General features: G+C 44.5%; 1 protein-coding gene across 1 annotated transcript in view; it reads left to right on the top strand.

Annotated features, from left to right (window-relative positions):
• clpb (ClpB family mitochondrial disaggregase) overlaps window positions 1–17,946 on the top strand; it is a 110,855-nt gene that overhangs the window by 9,624 nt on the left and 83,285 nt on the right. The window contains 1 exon segment of the mRNA XM_072576757.1: window positions 8,261–8,347. Coding sequence (XP_072432858.1) covers window positions 8,261–8,347 — 87 coding nt within the window.

The following is a 17,946-nucleotide window of genomic DNA, read 5'->3' as shown; positions in this document are numbered from 1 at the left end:
CAAACCATTTTTTAAATTTAAAATCCTCTTTCAGGAAAGTTATGATTGAAAAGCAGGAAAGCGACTGCAGGCAGTGTTTCAGACAAAGCGTTTTGATATATTTGAGGGTTAGCAGCATCAGCATCATCTCGGTTCTGCTGATACAGGTAGAATGCTAAGAAGCTGGAGTAGACCATAAGCACCAACACAAATGGTGTGGGCCGAATGGCCTCTGTGTGCAGTGTATTTGATGTACACTGTTCTCTGGTTCACTGTGTGGTCTGAGCCACCAAGAGAATGGTCTGTGATCACAGAATTCTAATGGTGTAGATGGAAGCTGTTCAGCCCATCATGTGTGTGCTGGCTTTCTGAATGAGTATTTCGCTTAGTGCCATTCTCCTGCTTTCTCCTACACGTTCTTCCTTTTCAGATGCTGTCTAATTCCCTTTGGAATGCCCTTTTATTTTTAATTAATTCATGGGATTATGTCACATTCATTGTCCATCCCTAATTGCCCAGAGGGCAGTTGAGAGTCAATCCCAGGGATATGGGTCTGGGGTCATAGTAGCTCAGACCAGGTCAGGATAGCAGATTTCCTTCCCTAAAGCACATTAGCGAATCAGATGGGGATGTCCTCTAACAATCAGCAACAGTGTCATGGTCGTCATTAGACCCTTTATTCCAAATTTATTTTTTATTGATATTGAATTCTGACATGGTGGGGTTAGCCGTGCTGGGATTTGATCCCATGCCTCTGAGGGGACTGTACCTCAGACCACCTGGTCGCATTACCTGGCAAGTCCCCCCTTGATGATTATTAAGTGAACCAGCTAGCCCTATACTCTCGGAGTACATTCCAGACCCTAACCACTCACTGGGTGACAAAGTTTCTCTTCATCTCATGTCTGCTTCTCATAGAATTTATTTTGCAATCTGCCTTTTCATTCTCGGATATCTCACAAGTGGAAACATTTTTACCAAACTCTATACAGACCTGTCATGATTCTGAACACTTCAATTAGATCTCCTCTCGGCCTTCTCTTCTTCAAGGAATACAGTGTCAACTCCTTCATTCCATCCCACCATTCCCCCAGAGTGCCTGTCCTTTACAGGATCTGACTGAAATGCACTGAGCCTCAGTCCATGCTGGTGTGGAGGGCAGGTGATGCAGTGAGCTCACCGTAAGTGACCTAGAGCCCCTACGATGTCAGCTTGATGCTGTGAAAATCTGTAAGTTAAACAGAGCTTGCACAGGCTCTGGCTTTGTGGAGAGGTCTCGGGAGCAGGGGGGTCTATTCAACAGTAACAGATTGAAACCCGTTGCCAAACAAGTGGACATTGTAATCGGATGGCAACAGTCTGCTATTGTCAGAGCACGGGTGTGTTGGTGCAGAGAGGGGCAAAACAAAAAGTTCAAGTTGCTCATCGTTAAGCTGCTGGTGAAGATCCACCTGTCAAACAGGGCAAGCCGAGTCCACTCCGAACCAAGGGGGAGGGGGGGCTGAGCCCAAACTCAAACACAGCCTCTGGCATCACTCAGCTTCAGCCTAATGTCTCGCAGTCACTCACCCAGAACCCAGGCCAGGTTGAGAGTAAATGTTGTCGGAAACATCTGTCAGGAGCTCGGTCGGTCTTTAAGAGCAGCTCGTCTGGATTACAAAATGAAATTAAGAAAGAGAGCATTATGATCCATGCTTTTGCATTTTTAAAATATGTCATCTTTCCCTTTACAAAAGTGACTGGAAACAGCAGGAAGCTATCTCACTTCTCAAAGCAGCTTCTACCCCCACCCCCCCATTCTAGTAAGTGAAGACTGATCTACTAACACCCTTTTGATTCCATCCTCCATGGTCTTAAACAAATGTCCAGCATTCTAATTTTTCATTCTGTTCCATCCTCAGTGGGACACGGAGTTCCAAATATCCTCAACCTTGTTTTTAAAGCTGTATTTTAAACAGAGGCTTTCTGAGCTGCGTCAGGAAGAACTTGCATTTTTATAGCACTTTTCACAACCTCGATGCTCCATCGTGCTTCAATTTGGCAGGACTCTTAGTAGCTGGAATATCACTGGGCAGGCTAATGCTCCAGGAGAGAGGTTCAAATCCCCCCACTGCAGTTGGTGGAACTTAGATTCAGTTAATAAATCTGTCATATAAAGCTGAGCCTAGTGATGGTGATCAAACGAGGGTGGCACAGTGGCTCTGTGGTTAGCACTGCTGCCGCCTAGCACCAGGGTCCCAGGTTCGATTCCAGCCTCGGGCGATTTTCCCAGTGTCTGCCTGTGCTTCCTTTGGGTGCTCTGGATTCCTCCTATAGTGCAAAGATGTGCAGGTCAGGTGGATTGGACATGCTAAATTGCCCATAGTGTCCAGGGATGTGTAGGTTCGGTGCATTGGTCAGGGGAAATGTAGGGAAATGGGTCTGGGTGGGTTACTCTTTGGAGATTTGGTGTGGACTTGTTGGGTGGAAGGGTCTGTTTCCACTCTGTAGGGATTCTATATAAAAGAAATGTCTGGTTCACTAGTGAAGGAAATCTGACATCCTTACCTGGTCTACTGTACATGTGACTCCAGACCCACAGCAATATGGTTGACTCTTAACTGCCCCCTGAAATGGCCGAGCTAACTGTTCAAGGGACAGTTAGGAGTGGGCAAGAAATACCGACACCCACATTCTGTGAAAAATGTTTAAAACAACATAATGGAGAAGGTAGTTCTAATGCAGCAAGTTCCTGGTACCAGCAATGCTTAGTCATTTAGTCGGTTATACAGTGCCGGGCCACCAGAGAGAGCTTCCCCCTAGTGCCCTTTGAAACAGAGTCTTGGGATTGTGAAAATGGACTGTGGTGGAGGCTGGTACAATTACAACATTTAAAAGGCAGATGGATGGGTATATGAATAGGAAGGGATTGGAGGGATATTGGCCGGGTGCTGGCAGGTGGGACTAGATTGGGTTAGGATATCTGGTCGGCATGGACGGGTTGGACCGAAGGGTCTGTTTCCATGCTCTACATCTCTATGACTCTATCTGTTCCCTCCACCTCTGGGTAAACAAGGATTCAGGTTAATGCCTCCTCTAAAAGGTCTCTTCTCCACCAGTGAAGGAGTTTTTCTGGGTGACATTGGAAGCATCAGCTTCAGTTTTGTGCTCAGCTCTCTGGAATGGGCCTACTGATAGCTGAGAGGCAGCTGAAACCTTCCCATCCCTTCATAGCTTGAATTTTGGTTTCTCTGAGCCAAAGACCCAGGCTCCCCTACCCTTCACTCACCATGCTGTCTTCACTGGAGTTTAGAAGAATAAGGGGGGGGAGATCTCCGAGAAAACTACAAAACCCTAACAGGACTGGACAGGGTCAATACTGGAAGGGTGTTCCCAAAGACGGGAATCCTGAATCAATCCTCACAGAATTGAGGAAACGCGATAGGCTGCTTAGGATTGCAATGAGGAGAAATATCTTCACCCAAAGGATGGTGGAATTGAGGCCATAATTTTGAATGTTTTGAAGAAGGTAATAATGCAGTTAATAAAAACCGAGAGAACTGCGGATGCTGTCAATCAGAGACAAAAACACAAAATGCTGGAAAAGCTAAACAGGTCTGGCAGCATCTGTGAAGGGAGATTGGAGTTAGCGTTTTGGGTTGGATGACTGTTCCTCAGAATATAGTTTTTGGGGCTAAAGAGATCAAAGGGTATGGGAAATAAATGGGAAGTGTGTACTGAGTTGGATCATTAGCCATGATCATATGGAATGGTGGAACAGGCTCAAAGGGCTGAGTGGCCTGCCCCCTACTTTCTAAGATTTCGCAAAAGGTTATCTGGAGTCAGTGGGAAAGTAAATTTGAGATCGCTATCAGATTAACGGTGTTCTTATTAAATGGCAGAACATGCTAGAAGATTACAGTGACTTCCTCCTGCTCCTGTTTTCTATGTGCTAACCATGTTTTGTTTGTTGATGGGCGATGGGGTGTGGCTGGCTGAATCAGCATTTATCCTCCTGGTGAAGGTGGTGGTGAGCTATCTTCTGGAACCACTGGCATCCCATGGTCAGCAGAATAGTTGATCGTGTGTGGCATTCTAACTGAGCTTCCACTGGTCCTTCCCTCCCCTCTGATCTCTCTGTATGGCCCCAATCTCTCTGTTTTCAAACTAGCCACATGTCCTTCTGGCCAGGAGCTGCCGATTACTGAACTCGCAGCACAGCCTCTCTTGTATACTCGCTTTGCTGAACTCGTGAGGGTTCAGAATCCACAGCTACGAGGATTTTCTGGAGCTCAGGTGATCTCAAGCAGTGAATGACTCAATGGCGAGAGGAATGCAGCCCAGAATCAAAGCTGTCCTGTCTCCCAAAGACTGAAGTATAATTGTTGGGAATTTTGTTCCAGTTCTCCCAAGGGACCCCGGGTAGATAATCTCTAGAGCCCTGAGTTCAATTCTGGGCACTGCACCCTAGAAAGAATACTCTGGTCTTTTGCAGCAGTGATTTGCCAGAATGATACCAGGGCTGAAAGGGTTAGTCCATTAAACCCCACTGTCACTCTGGCAAACTGCTGTGTGTGTTTGTGTTTTCCCGTTATTACAATAGGATGTGCCAGATGCACGGAGGGTGTTTTATATCAGTCGAGGGATCTTTGACTCAAGTAAGTGCCTGCACGGAACAGTATCACTTAACACGACAGCATCTGCAGGATTGACCAGATGGGTTCCATCTGTTTTCTTTTGGGACAGTTTATATCTGTCACAGGTAGCCAGGCACCTCAGTTAGTCTGACACAGCTGTTGAACGTTCAATGTCCAACTCTCCCATTGCACAGTTTAATTCATTATTGCACTCCCACTGTATAAATCAGCACGTAATGCTTTCTCTCGGAGGTAACTGCACTCCTCCATTCCAGTCTCTTGAGCATCCTGATTTTCATTGTTCCATCAGTGTTGGCCGTATCTTTAGCTGCCTGGGTGCTGAACTTGGGAATTCTCTCCTGAAACCTCTCCCTCGCTTATTTTTACGATGCTTCCTGAAGGACCAAGGTTTTGAGCACCGGTACTGAAATGAACTGAATTAGCCATCGAAGTGGTGTGTACAAGAGCAGGTTAAGAAGCCGGGAATACTGCAGGGAATAACTCCCCTCCTGACTCCCCAAACCCAGTCCCACCATCTACAAGGCCCAAGTCAGGAGTGTGATGGAATACCCCCCACGCCTGGATGGGTGCAGCCCCAACAACACTCAAGGAGCTTGACACCATCCAGGACAAAGCAGCCCCCTTGATTGGCACCACATCCACAAACATGCACTTCCTCCACCACTGATGCTTAGCAGCAGTAGTGTGAGTCATGGATATTTACAGGGCAGAAGGAGGCTATTTGGCCCATTGTGAACATACTGGTCAACAAAAATGACTAAACTAATTGAGTTTTCTAGCTTTTGGCCTGCAGCTCTGGTAGCTATGGGAATGTAAGTGAGTAGCTGAGTACTGCTGTGGAAAACATTCTCCTCCACCATCCCATTTGCCTTCTAGCTCTTCAGAGGGTATAGCCTCACAGTGAAGGGACTTTCCTTCGAACTGAATGGGGAGTTGTTTCTTCAGCCAGAGGGTGGTGATGCTGTGGAACATGTTGCAGCAGAAGGTTGTGGAGGCCATGTTATTGTGTCATTTAGGGTGGAGCGGTGGCTCAGTGGTTAGCACTGCTGCCTCACAGCACCAAGGGCTGTGGTTCGATTCCACCGTCAGGTGACTGTCTGTGTGGACTTTGTACATCCTCCCCGTGTCTGCGTGGGTTTCCTCCGGGTGCTCCGATTTCCTCCCACAGTCCAAAGATGTGCAGGTCAGGTGGATTGGCCATGGGAAATATATTGCCCCATAGTGTTCAGGGATGTGCAGGTTAGGTGGATTAGTCAAGGGAAATGTAGTGATGGGCTAAAGAGAGGGAGTGAGTCTGGGTAAGTTGGTGTGGACTCGTTGGGATAATTGGCTTGCTTCCACACGGTAGGAACTCTATGATGAGTGTATTCAAGTCAGAGATAGGTGGTGCTTAATAAAGGGATCAAAGATTATAGGGTAAAGGCAGGAGAATGGGATTGAGAAACCTATCAGCCATGATGGAATTGTGGAGCAGACTCAGAAGGCTAAGGAAATTCAGCACATCCACAAGGATTCCTAGCATCATAGAAAGCATCCTATCCAGATGCTTCACAGCTTGGTATGGTTACTGCCCTGCCCAAGACCACAAGAAACTACAGTGAGTTGTGAACGCAGCCCAGTCCATCAGGCAAACCAACTTGCCTAATACTGACTTGGTCAACACTTCCCACAGCCTAGGGAAAGCAGCCTATATAACCAAAGACCTCTCCCACCCTGGTTATACTCTCTTCCAATCGGCAAATGTTTGAAAATATATGCCAACAGAGTCAAGAACAGTATAGAACATAGAACCTTACATCACAGTACAGGCCCTTCGGCCCTCGATGTTGTGCTGAGTGTGGAATCAATCTGAAGCCCATCTATCTTAGACTATTCCATTTTCATCCATATACCTATCCAATGTCCATTTAAATGCCCTTAAAGTTGGTGAGTCTACGACTGTTGCAGACAATGCGTTCCACTCCTCTACTATACTCTGAGTAAAGAAACTACCTCTGACATCTGTCATATATCTACCACCCCTCGCTGTTATCAGACCCATGAATGGTCCTCTCCTATATCTGAGTTGATGTTCTCTGTAGCTGTAACACTGTATATTCTACATTCTGTTTTATTCCCTGATGTACTTCTGAATGGTATGATTTGTCTGGTTAGCACGTAAAACATTTCCCTGTATCTTGGTGCATATGATAAAAATAAACCAAATCAAATCTAAAGCCACTCCCCACCCTGACTTGGAAATATATCACTGTTCCTTCAGTATCACTGGGTCAAAATCCTTGGATTCCCTCCCTAACAACATCTTGGGTCTACCTACAGCACACTGACTACAGCGATTCAAAAAGGTATCTCACCCCCCCCCCCCCCCCCACCTTCTCAAGGGGCAACTAGGGACGGGCAATAAATGCTGGGCTCAGACAGCAACATCCATGTACCTTGAACGAATTATAAAAAAAAATTCCAATGTGGCTCATTGTGGAATTCTGTCCAGTTTTGCTACTTGAAGTATTCTGGTCATTCTGTTATGCTAATGGACATTGTATAACTGTGGGATGTTGTTCACACTATGTGGTATTTTGACACCGATCAACTGTTTCCTTCGGCTGGAGGTTGATAAACTGAGTGCAGAGATTTAAGCTGATGGATAAGAGATCCACAGGGGATTTTAGAATTAGTTTTACAGAGTGAATTGTTATGATCTGAAATGCATTGTTCAAAACAAAGCAGATTCATTAATAACTTTCAAAAAGGAAATGGATAAACACTTGAAGTGGATATATTAATCCTGCTATGAGGAAATAAGTAGGGGAAGGGGGAGCTATTTGGACATCTCTTCAAGGGAGCTAGTACAAATGCAATGGGCTGAAGGTTATTCACTGCTGGGACTTGTATTTCATGCATTCGTAGAATCCCTACAGGGTGGAAGCAGGCCATTCAGCCCATCAAATCCATACCAACCCTCCTCAGAGCATCTCTTCCAGACCCACCCCTTACCCTATTCCTGTAATCCTGCATTTCCCATGGCCAATCCGCCTAACCTGCATATCTTTGGACTGTACTTGCATTTCTGTAATTGCTGTCTTTGCTTTTTCACAAGTGTTTCAATTTGGAGAAGGATTATCAGACTAATATCTGGAATGGGTAGGTTGTTTTATGAGGAAAGGTTGGGCAGGGTGACTTGTATCCAGTGGCATTTAGAGCAGTAAGAGGGAACTTGATTGAAACACAAGGAGGGGAGTCTTGACAGGATCTATATGGAGTTGTTACTTGATTTGAGAAAACCTAGAACTAGGGGCCACTGTTTGAAAATAATAGGCTGCTTGTTTAAGACATCAGTGAGGAGACATGTTTTCTCATAGAGGGGTGTGAGTCTTGGAAATCTCTTCCTCAAAAGGTGGTGGAAGCAAAGTCTGAGAATAATTTCAAGACCGAGATAAATTCAGAAAGGGGGTGAAAGGCAAGCTGGAGGGACCAAGGAGCTTAGGCTTGTTCCTAATTCATATGTTTGTATTCTGTCGATTTGTTTTTCCAGTAAAAGACTCATGGCCCATTAGAAGAGGTGAAGGTTGGCAGTGGGCAAGGGCCAGATAACTTAGTTGTGTGTAAGTCATTGTACTGACCTTAATGCATTGCCTTTCTTGTAGGTTGCTGGCCTCTGGTGTCTCCGCCTCTCATCGGCACAAACTGGGTTGGACCCCACTGATGGTTGCAGCAATGAACAAGAACCACAGGTAATCGCTTTCACCCACTGACGTCAAACTACTCATGGTGTTATCATTCATCGCGAGTGTACCTCCTTGTGTAACACCTTGGTCCCTAGTATAAAATTTAACTCCTGACCCTGTGGGTGTGTAGAGCCCTCAAACTGTTGTTAATGACAGATCCCACTGCTTACATCCAGGATTTCAGACTTCCCTATCTAGCTGTCACCCAATAGTCTGCTGCAGTGACCTCTCTTCCTGCTCCCATACCATTCCTGCTGGTGTCTTCCAACAGGCTATCTTTGGCACATCATCATTCTCATCTATTCATTTCCCTATGGCAATATCCTCTGAAGACACATCATGGGTTTTCACATAGGACCATAAGAAATAGGAACTGGAGTAGGCCATTTGGCCCATTGAACAGCAACTCTAACTCCCGACCACTCCTCCATTGTTTTTGATAACTGTTCCTCTGACATCCAGGACTGGTTGAGCAGAACTGTCATAAATTGAACCATCTTTCATGGCCTTGCTGTTATATTTGACCCTGAGATGAGCTTCCAGCTGCAGTGTCACTAATACTGTTAGAGTGTGTTGCTGGAAAAGCACAGCAGGTCAGGCAGCATCCAAGGAGCTGTGCTTTTCCAGCAGTACATTCTCGACTCTGATCTCCAGCATCTGCAGACCTCACTTTCTCCTAGTATCACTAATACTGCCTGTTTCCATCTTTGTTTTGTTGCCCATTGGGGTTCCCTTTGTAACTGGATCCCTCAGCAATGTCTTTGATCCTCGATCCTTGACTATTCCAATGCTCTTGGCCTCCCATAACTTCTCTGTATTGGCTGACTGGTACTCAGTCCCAGAAGGCTGATTTGTAAAAATTATCAGTCTTGTTTCGGAACTCCAACATGACTTTGCTCTGCCCTATTTCTGTAATCTTTCCCCAACTCTAGTACTCTCTGAGATCCCTGAACTCCTCCACACAACCCTGATTTTATTCAATAATAGAAACAAAGTTTTTCCTACTTGTGCCAAACCTGCTGTCTTTTTATGGCATCTTCTTTGTTTTTGTTCCAGATTTTATTTACTTTGCTATTGGCAGTCTTGCCTGCAGCAGTCTAGATCCTGATCTCTGGAACTCTTTCCCTCTCTGTGCCTCTCTGCAGCTCTCTTCTTTTCAAGAATCCTCTCCTTCCACATTTGACAAGAGAAATGCAGAGCCCCATTCAGAGATTTGCACACAGTGAAAGTCATAGAGTCGTAGAGATGTACAGCATGGAAAAAGACCCTTTGGTCCAACTTGTCATTGCTGACCAGATATCCTAAATTAATCTAATCACATTTGGCCCATATCCCTCCAAATCCTTCCTAATCATATACTCATCCAGATGCCTTTGAATCTCTGACAGTATAACACTTTCTCTGTGCAGTGCGCTGAGTTATCAGCCTGGACTTTTGTGTTGACTCCTGAGGAATGGGAGGATCAAACCTACAACATTCTGAATCCAGTCTAATACACTGGGCTATAGTTGATCACCCTGGGCACTACACTTCAGGAGGGCTACATTGTCCTTGGAAAGGGTACAATGGAGAATCTATAGAATAATATCAGGGTTAGGAGAGTTACAATCTGAAGAAATGTTGCATAAACCTGGGTTATTTGCCCTTCAGTTTAGAAATTTGAGGTTTTGAGCAAATTGTAAGTTTGCTCACTGAGCTGGTAGATTTGTTCTCAGACATTTTGTCACCATGCTAGGTAACATCATCAATGAGCCTCTGGTGAAACATTCATGTTCTGTCCAACTTTCTATTTAAGTATCTTGGTCTGTTACGGTGGGTGATATCATTTCTAGTTCTTTTTCTGAGGTTGATAAATGGGGTCCAACTCGATGTGTTTATTGATGGAATTCCAGTTTGAATGCCAGGCCTCGAGGAATTCCTGTGCGTGTCTCTGTTTTACCTGTCCTAGGATGGGTGTATTGTCCCAGTCAAAGTGGTGTCCTCTTTCATCTGTGTGTAAGGAAACTAGTGATAACTGGTGTTGCCTTTTGATAGTTGGTGTTCGTGTATTCTGGTGGCTATTTTCCTGTGTCTGTCCAATGTGGTGTTTGTTACAGTCCTTGCAGGGTATTTTGTAAATGACATTTGTTTCGCTGGTTGTTGGTACAGGGTCCTTTAGGTTCATCAGTAGCTGCTGTTTAATCAGTTCATCAGTTGTTTAAGAATCGGTGGACTGTGTATATCGGGTACCTGTTGTTCTTGAATATGTTGTATAGTTATTTTTCTTCTGCTCGCAGCAAAACAAGGGCACTTTACACAAACTCTGCTGGCAACTTCTAGGCTTACGGAGCACTGCCACCTTTCTGAGGATTCGTAAATAGATGCCCTGTCTGCCTCTCGCAAGGGCAAGAAAGGTGCTACACTACTAATTCGAAGAAGCAGAGGGGTATCCATCCTATTGTGCCGACCCCAACATTCATCCTTCAGTTAACAGCGCTAAAAGCAAGCTGTTCCTTATCCCTTGTGGGATCTTGCTGAACACAAATGGGCTGTTGTGTCCCTACATCCTGAGACTGTGGAGGGCTCCACGTAAATATCAGTTCTTTTTGTTTCTGTTGCAACAGTTTTTAAAAATATTGTAGCCCAGTTGATTTCGGAGGACTGGTGCAGCAATTCAGGTTGGTTTTTGTCGTGTGCCTTCACCCGCTTCACCCTGCATCACGGGTAAGGTGCCAATGCACAGGATGATCCTTCAGTGTGCGCCTCCCATGGTTCTGACTTCACGGGTAAGCATGGCACAGGCGGGGTATGTAGGCGCAACAGTTTCCTCTTCCAAATCCAATTTCAAACAGCAAGCCTCTGCCACAAACCTGCTTGCAGGTCTCACTGACCCCAGAGAAAAATATGCTCACTCTGCTGTCCTCAATTCTTTATGGTTCGGAGCAAGATGAGTGCCAGGCCAGGAGTCTAGAAACGTGTTCGTCCTTGACTGATGCAGTGGAAGAAGGTGCACCCAGTTTCCATGTGTTGGGAATCTCTGTCCCCCTGTTTTGTTTATTTTTGATGTCTTCCAGTCACCATCTCTTCAGACGTGTGTGTATGTGTGTGTAACATCTTCAAAAGTCCAGCCTTTGATGGCCTCTGTTTAAAAAAAGATGAGAGGAGGGTGTTAGGCAGAGGGGTGGGGGTCATGGGCCACACACTGGGTTGAGGGGAGACTCTCTTCAGCTCGCTTTGAAGTCCGAGCTAGTCTGTTTGTGGTTCGAAAGAGAGAGAGCGAGTGATGGAAAGACCGAGAGAAAAGTCTGGAGGCTGAGAGGATAAAAAATTCACCCTTTGGTCTTTTCCCTTTCTTTTAAGAACAGAGAGAGTGAAAGCAAGGACACAAAGAGTAGCAATCAAGTGTGACTGTTGTCCTTTCCTGCAGCCAGCTGTTGGAATGTGACATGTTCGAGGGTAAAGAACTGAGTGAGAAAGTCTGAGTATACTCTAGTTACCTGGCCCCTGTTTCTTCATTTGGCCCACTTAGCTATCCCTGTTATGTTTTTGTCAACTCAGAACAAATGTGTTTTGTTTCATTTTTAAACATATCAAAACAAAACACATACAATGTACAGTTTTTTTTTAAAACAATAGGTGGATTTATCTACACTTTGTGGACTGCAGCGGTTCAGGAAGGTGGCTCACTGCCACTTTCTCCCGGACAGTTAAGGACAGACAATAAATGCTGGCCCAGCCAGTGACGCCCACACCCCATGAACAAATTTTTTAAAAAGACTTATAATTGGTGGAAATGTGAAAGTGAAATTGTAAGCCATGGGAAAAGACAGGTGAATGTTTAAGGTGTGGAGCCATCACCTGAACTTCATTTGACAGTAATTAATGCCTTGAAGTGATGTACAGCAATGGGGGCACATCTTGAATACTGTATGTCATTTTGCTCTCCTTATGTAAGGCGGGATGTTGGCAGCAATTCTGGGAGGTTTACAACATTGATACCTGGAACAAGCAGGTTCTCTCATGAGGAAAACATGAATGTCCACAACGCAACAAATGCAGAGAGGGGCTGTGATATCTTTTGGCTGCAGAAGGGTCTGTGTGTGTGCAGCTGATGTTTCCATGCCAGGAAGTATTTGTAAATGCATCATTGATGCCATTGCATTCCCTGCGCAGTGTCGTCAGCAGCTGCTGCGTGCCTTGAACTCCGACAAGGAAGGGGGTGCAGAAAGTGAGGTGGGAGGGGTGGCAACAGACACAGTCCCATTCTCCAAGCATGGCCATCAAGCTGTAGCAAGAGGCTGGATTGGGCTGGATACCAGGTACAGTGAAGGAGAGGTGGCCAAGGAGACTCTCACAGGGAGGGGAAGCTCCTCTTGTTCAGCCCCAGCCTCCTCCACCTCCCTGAGACATCAATCACACTTGCACTGACTGACTATGCTGCACCCATCAATTATACAGAAGGTCTCTTTGTACAAGCATCCTCTGGCATTTATAGCATCCTCAGCCTGTGAGGGAAAGTTTGCGCACACTGGGTTTGTTTCTACTGGAGTGCAGAAGAGTGAAGGATGATTTAAGACGATAAGATGAAGGAGCAGAAGTCAGTCATTTGGCCCATTGTGTCCATTCAGTGAGATCATGGTTGATCTGATACACCCAACTCCACTTTCCTGCCTTTTCCCTTTAACCCTTGATTCTTTTCCTGATTAAAAATCTATTTCTCTCAATCTTAAATATACTTAATGACCCATTTTCCACAACCATCTGTAGTAAAGAATTCCACAGATTCACTATGCTCTGAATGAAGAAATTCCTCCTCCTCTCTACCCTAACTGAGTTAACCCTAACCCTTATTCTGAGGTTATACCATCTGTCCTAGGCTCTCCATATGATTCAAAGTTATAGACCAAATGTAATATTTCCAAACTTGCAGATCAGCAGGAATGTGAGGAAGGCCAAAAAGGAAGATTTCAGTTGGATTTGGAGAGGCTTCATGATTGGGCAAGAAAGTGGCAAATGGAATACAAATTGGAGAATTGTGAGAGGAATATGCACTTTAGAAAATATAATTAGCATCCCAGAAGCAGCAATCATGAAATAGAAAAAAAAGAGTGGAACTCAGGAAAATCCCTATCGTCCAGGAAGTGGTATTGAGTAAATTGTTGGAGCTAAGACCTGAAAAGTGTTTAGTTCCTGATGGACTTTATCCTGGCATCATAGAAGAAGTAGTTGGTGAGATAGCTGATGTGTTAGTTTTAATTTTCCCCGAATTCCCTAACATATATCAAACAGAAGATGTTAGAAGCTATTACTAGGGAAGTTACAGCAGGGCACTTGGTTGAATTCAGGGTAATCAAGCAGAGTTTGCAGGGCTTTGTGAAAGGGAGATCATGTTAGACCAGTCTTTTGGGTGGATGTATCGTCCTTAGATTTTCCGAAAGTGTCTGGTAAGGTGCGACATCAAAAGCTATTGCTAAAGCTAAAAGCATATGGTACAGGGGAAGTATATTGGGATGGATATTTGAGCTGAATAACGGCAAACAGAATGTAGACAGAATTGTTTTTTTTTCAGGTTGGCAAAATGAAACAAGTAGTGTTCTCATGCATGGATCATAAAAAGGTAGTGTATTGGTAAAGCCAGATGCCTTCTGAAAATCTAAGGATGATACATCCACCCAAAAGACTGGTCAAACATGATCTCCCTTTCACAAAGCCCTGCAAACTCTGCTTGATTACCCTGAATTCAACCAAGTGCCCTGCTGTAACTTACTAGTAATAGCTTCTAACATCTTCTGTTTGATATATGTTAGGGAATTCGGGGAAAATTAAAACTAACACATCAGCTATCTCACCAACTACTTCTTCTATGATGCCAGGATAAAGTCCATCAGGAACTAAACACTTTTCAGGTCTTAGCTCCAACAATTTACTCAATACCACTTCCTGGACGATAGGGATTTTCCTGAGTTCCACTCTTTTTCTATTTCATGATTGCTGCTTCTGGGATGCTAATTATATTTTCTAAAGTGCATATTCCTCTCACAATTCTCCAATTTGTATTCCATTTGCCACTTTCTTGCCCAATCATGAAGCCTCTCCAAAGTAAGCTTTCCTAATAGTATTGGTAATTCGGATTGAACGTAAAAGTAGGGAGGTTATGCTTCATTTGGACAGAGCACTGGGGAGACCACATCTGGGCGCACAGGTTACTCACCCCAGGTAAGGAACTAGTTCATAGAAAGCTTGTGAAACTAAATTTCTACTTGGAATTGGGCAGGGGTTGGCTTATGAGGAAAGTTTGGACAGTCTGGGTTTGTATCCACTGGAGTTTAGAAGAGTAAGAGGCAACTTGTTTGAAACATACAAGAACCTGAGGGGTCTTAACAGGATGGTTATGACGAGCATAGAGAGTCTAGACTATTGGGCTTCTGTTTAAAAATCAGGGATCACTCATTTGAAGCAGAGATCAGGCAAAATGTTTTCCCTGAAAGTCATGAGTCTTTGGGACTGTATACTTCAAAAGGTGATGGAAGCAGAGTCCTTGAATATTGTTAAAGCCGAAGTTCTAGGTTTTTGTTAGTTAGTAGAATGGAAGTTTAACAGGGCTCGGCAGGAATGTAGATTTGAAGTTGCAGTTCAGATCAGACATGAACTTATTGAATGGCAGAGCAGACTTGAGGGGCTGAATGGCCTGCAGTATGGTTAGGGTTAGGCTCCTTCTTTGTATTTTCATAAGGATGTGTCCTCATGTGGGTGAATATACAATTCAGGGGCCATGGGTTTAAAATAAGTGATTGCCCTTTTAGGTCAGAGATGGGGAAATTCTTTCTCAGAGGGTTGTGAGACTTTGGAGCTCCCTGTGGGGCAGGGTCATGTAGTATTTTTAAGATGGGGTTAAATAGATTTTTGTTAGGCAGGGCATTAAAAGATCTGGAACACAATCTGATAGAATATGATCTTATTGAATTGGGTCAAATTTGTTCCTAATTTGGATGTTCATATGCTCGTAGGTTTGGCCTTGTAGTTAATAGTTAAGATACTGAACAAATAATCTTGAGATCCTAAGTTTAAGATCTGCTCTGATATGTTTTGAATGACAATTTGCTTTCAAATAAAAAGCGACAATGGAGTTGTCAGATTGTCATTGACAAATCCTGTTGATCCACTAATTCCCCTTTCGGGAGAGATACCTGTTATCCTCACCCTGCAGGTGACTCCAGGCTCCACAAACATACTGTTGATTTTTAAAGGCCATTAGAAGTAGCTGTTCAGTTGTGTCAAATCTGCTACCAATCTATGTGAACTTCTCTAGTGCCACAACCCTCTAAAATATCTACACCTGTCTAATTCCAGCCTGCTGTTAATCACTGGTATGTCTGGTTTTCATCATGCCACCAATGGAGGCCTTGCCTTCTGGCCCATCCCTATGCTCTTAAATTTCCCCCCTTTAATTCTGTTTCCTCTTTTAAGATGCTCTGTAGAACTTGGTTGTTTTGACCAGGGTTTTGGGTGCATATTCATATATCCCCAGACACATGACTCCATCAGATTTTGATTGAGAACTATCCTGCAAAGTACTTGCAATGTTTTATTATTCAAGGTGCTACATAAATGCAAGCTCTTGTCCTTCAGTTTGAAAGCCTCTTGCTATCTTCTCAGCACAGTTTGAGATGGACGATGAATGCCAGCCTCGACAGTGACCCCCACGTCCTGAGATTGAAGGGTAACAGCCATTGCAGAGATCTGTGTTCTGAAACACAGGACTATCCAATAACTCCATTTGTATTCAACTCTTAATTTCCTAATTGGTGAGGATTAATCAGTGTAATTCTTGTCCCTGGAGCAGCCAGCTGTAGGTTCACATTCAACTTCAGGATATAACTCATAATCAAGGTTAATGGTCCCGAACAGTCCTGAGTGCTGCACTGTTGGAGGTGCTGTTTTTCACATGAGGTGAATGTAAAAGGCCACAGCACAGTTCAAAGAAAAGCCAAGGGCTTCCCATCCAATGTTTATCATGCACTCACATCTTTGAGAAGGTACAGTACGTTCTCTGACCATTATCATGTTGCTGTTTTTAGGAGCTTGCTATGCTTAAATTTCCTTCCACACTTCCTATACTGGTGACGGCTAGTGTGACTCTAAAAAGTGCATCATTGACTCATTTGGATCCTGAAGGTAAAAGTGGCTATAGAAATGCAAGTCTGCCTTTCTTGTGTAAATCTAGCCAAGTTATAAATCAGCTGCACACGAAAGTCAGGAGCCTTTCCAGCAGATGTTTATTCGAAGTTGGAGTCTTGCTGCTGATCCAGGACATTGCGGGCGGTTTGATGTCACGCTCCGGATATTTATATAGCTGTCCAGTGGCCCCACTGCTCAAGGGAAAGCCATGTCCATATTTAATTGACCCCTCGTGTGTTTAGCTTCCTAGCGCCTTGGCTTTTGTGTGTGTGTCCAGGAGCCCCTCGATGATCAGCAATCGCCCTGGTTCACCACACATGACTACCCCTTTCCCTCAGGGTTTGCTAAATTCAATGTTAAACTCATGCCCCCAGCCCCATCTCTGTTAGGTTTTGGCAAATTCATTGCAATTGCAATTTCCCAAGTTTAGCAGTTTGAAAGAATGATATCCACAATATTTGCCTGAATAAACTGTGTTTTAAAGTCTTTCATTCAGTATTGCTGGACCTGATTCTTTCATTCTTTTCAATATTTCCTCTCATTTTCTTTTTCTTTCTCTCCTCTGTGTCTGTGTGTGTGTGTGTGTGTGTGTCTGTGTGTGTGTATATGTGTGTGTGTGTGTGTGTGTGTGTGTCTCTCTCTCTCTCTTTCTCTCTTTTACTCACCCTCGCCCCACCACCATCCTCTCTCCCCAACACCCCCCCCCCCCCCCCGTCTCTGTCATGTTTCTGCCTTTGTCTTGATCCCCCGCCAACCCCGATCGTGCTCCCTCTGTCTCTATGTCTGTCTATCTCTCATACAGTCTCTATATCTCTCTGTCTCACTCTCAGTTCTCTCTGTCTCCCTCCACCTCCCCGATCTCACTTCCTCTGTCTCTATATGTGTGTATGTCTCTCTCTCTCTCTCTCTCTCTCTCTCTCTCTCTCTCTCTCTCTCTCTCTCTCTCTCTCTCTCTCTCTCTCTCTTCTCTCTCTCTCTCTCTCCTTCTCTCTTTCTTGGTGTCTCTCTCTCTCTCTATCTGTTTGTCTGTGCCCCTCTGTCTACCCTGATCTCGCTCGGTCTCTCTCTCACCCCACCCCAGTCCCCCTGTCAGTTGTAGCTGCACTAAGGTGCACCCTTGATTCTGCGAAGGGAAATGCCTTTGTCAGATGTTGTCGTTCATCATTGAACATTGACGCAGTGTTGCCCTCAGTATCATAATTGGTCCCTTAACACCGTGTGCGTTACCCAGGCCTTTAGAGTGACCAAGATCACTGCTAGTGAGAATGGCCATTCAGCCCATCTGACTCCATTCACCCTAAGGAAAATGTCAACATCAACATATTGGAACATCTGATTGTTTCTTAAACAATTCCAGGCATTTATTTTCGTACACTGGGATTGCTCTGTGTGATGTAAGATTTTTTGATAATAGTAAGGATATAAGATATAAGTCACTGGAAACAATC

This window comes from Chiloscyllium punctatum, chromosome 9, assembly GCF_047496795.1.
Source record: "Chiloscyllium punctatum isolate Juve2018m chromosome 9, sChiPun1.3, whole genome shotgun sequence".
NCBI lineage: Eukaryota > Metazoa > Chordata > Chondrichthyes > Orectolobiformes > Hemiscylliidae > Chiloscyllium > Chiloscyllium punctatum.
Note: the sequence above shows the minus strand (reverse complement) of the source record. Positions and strands in the feature narration are given on the sequence as shown.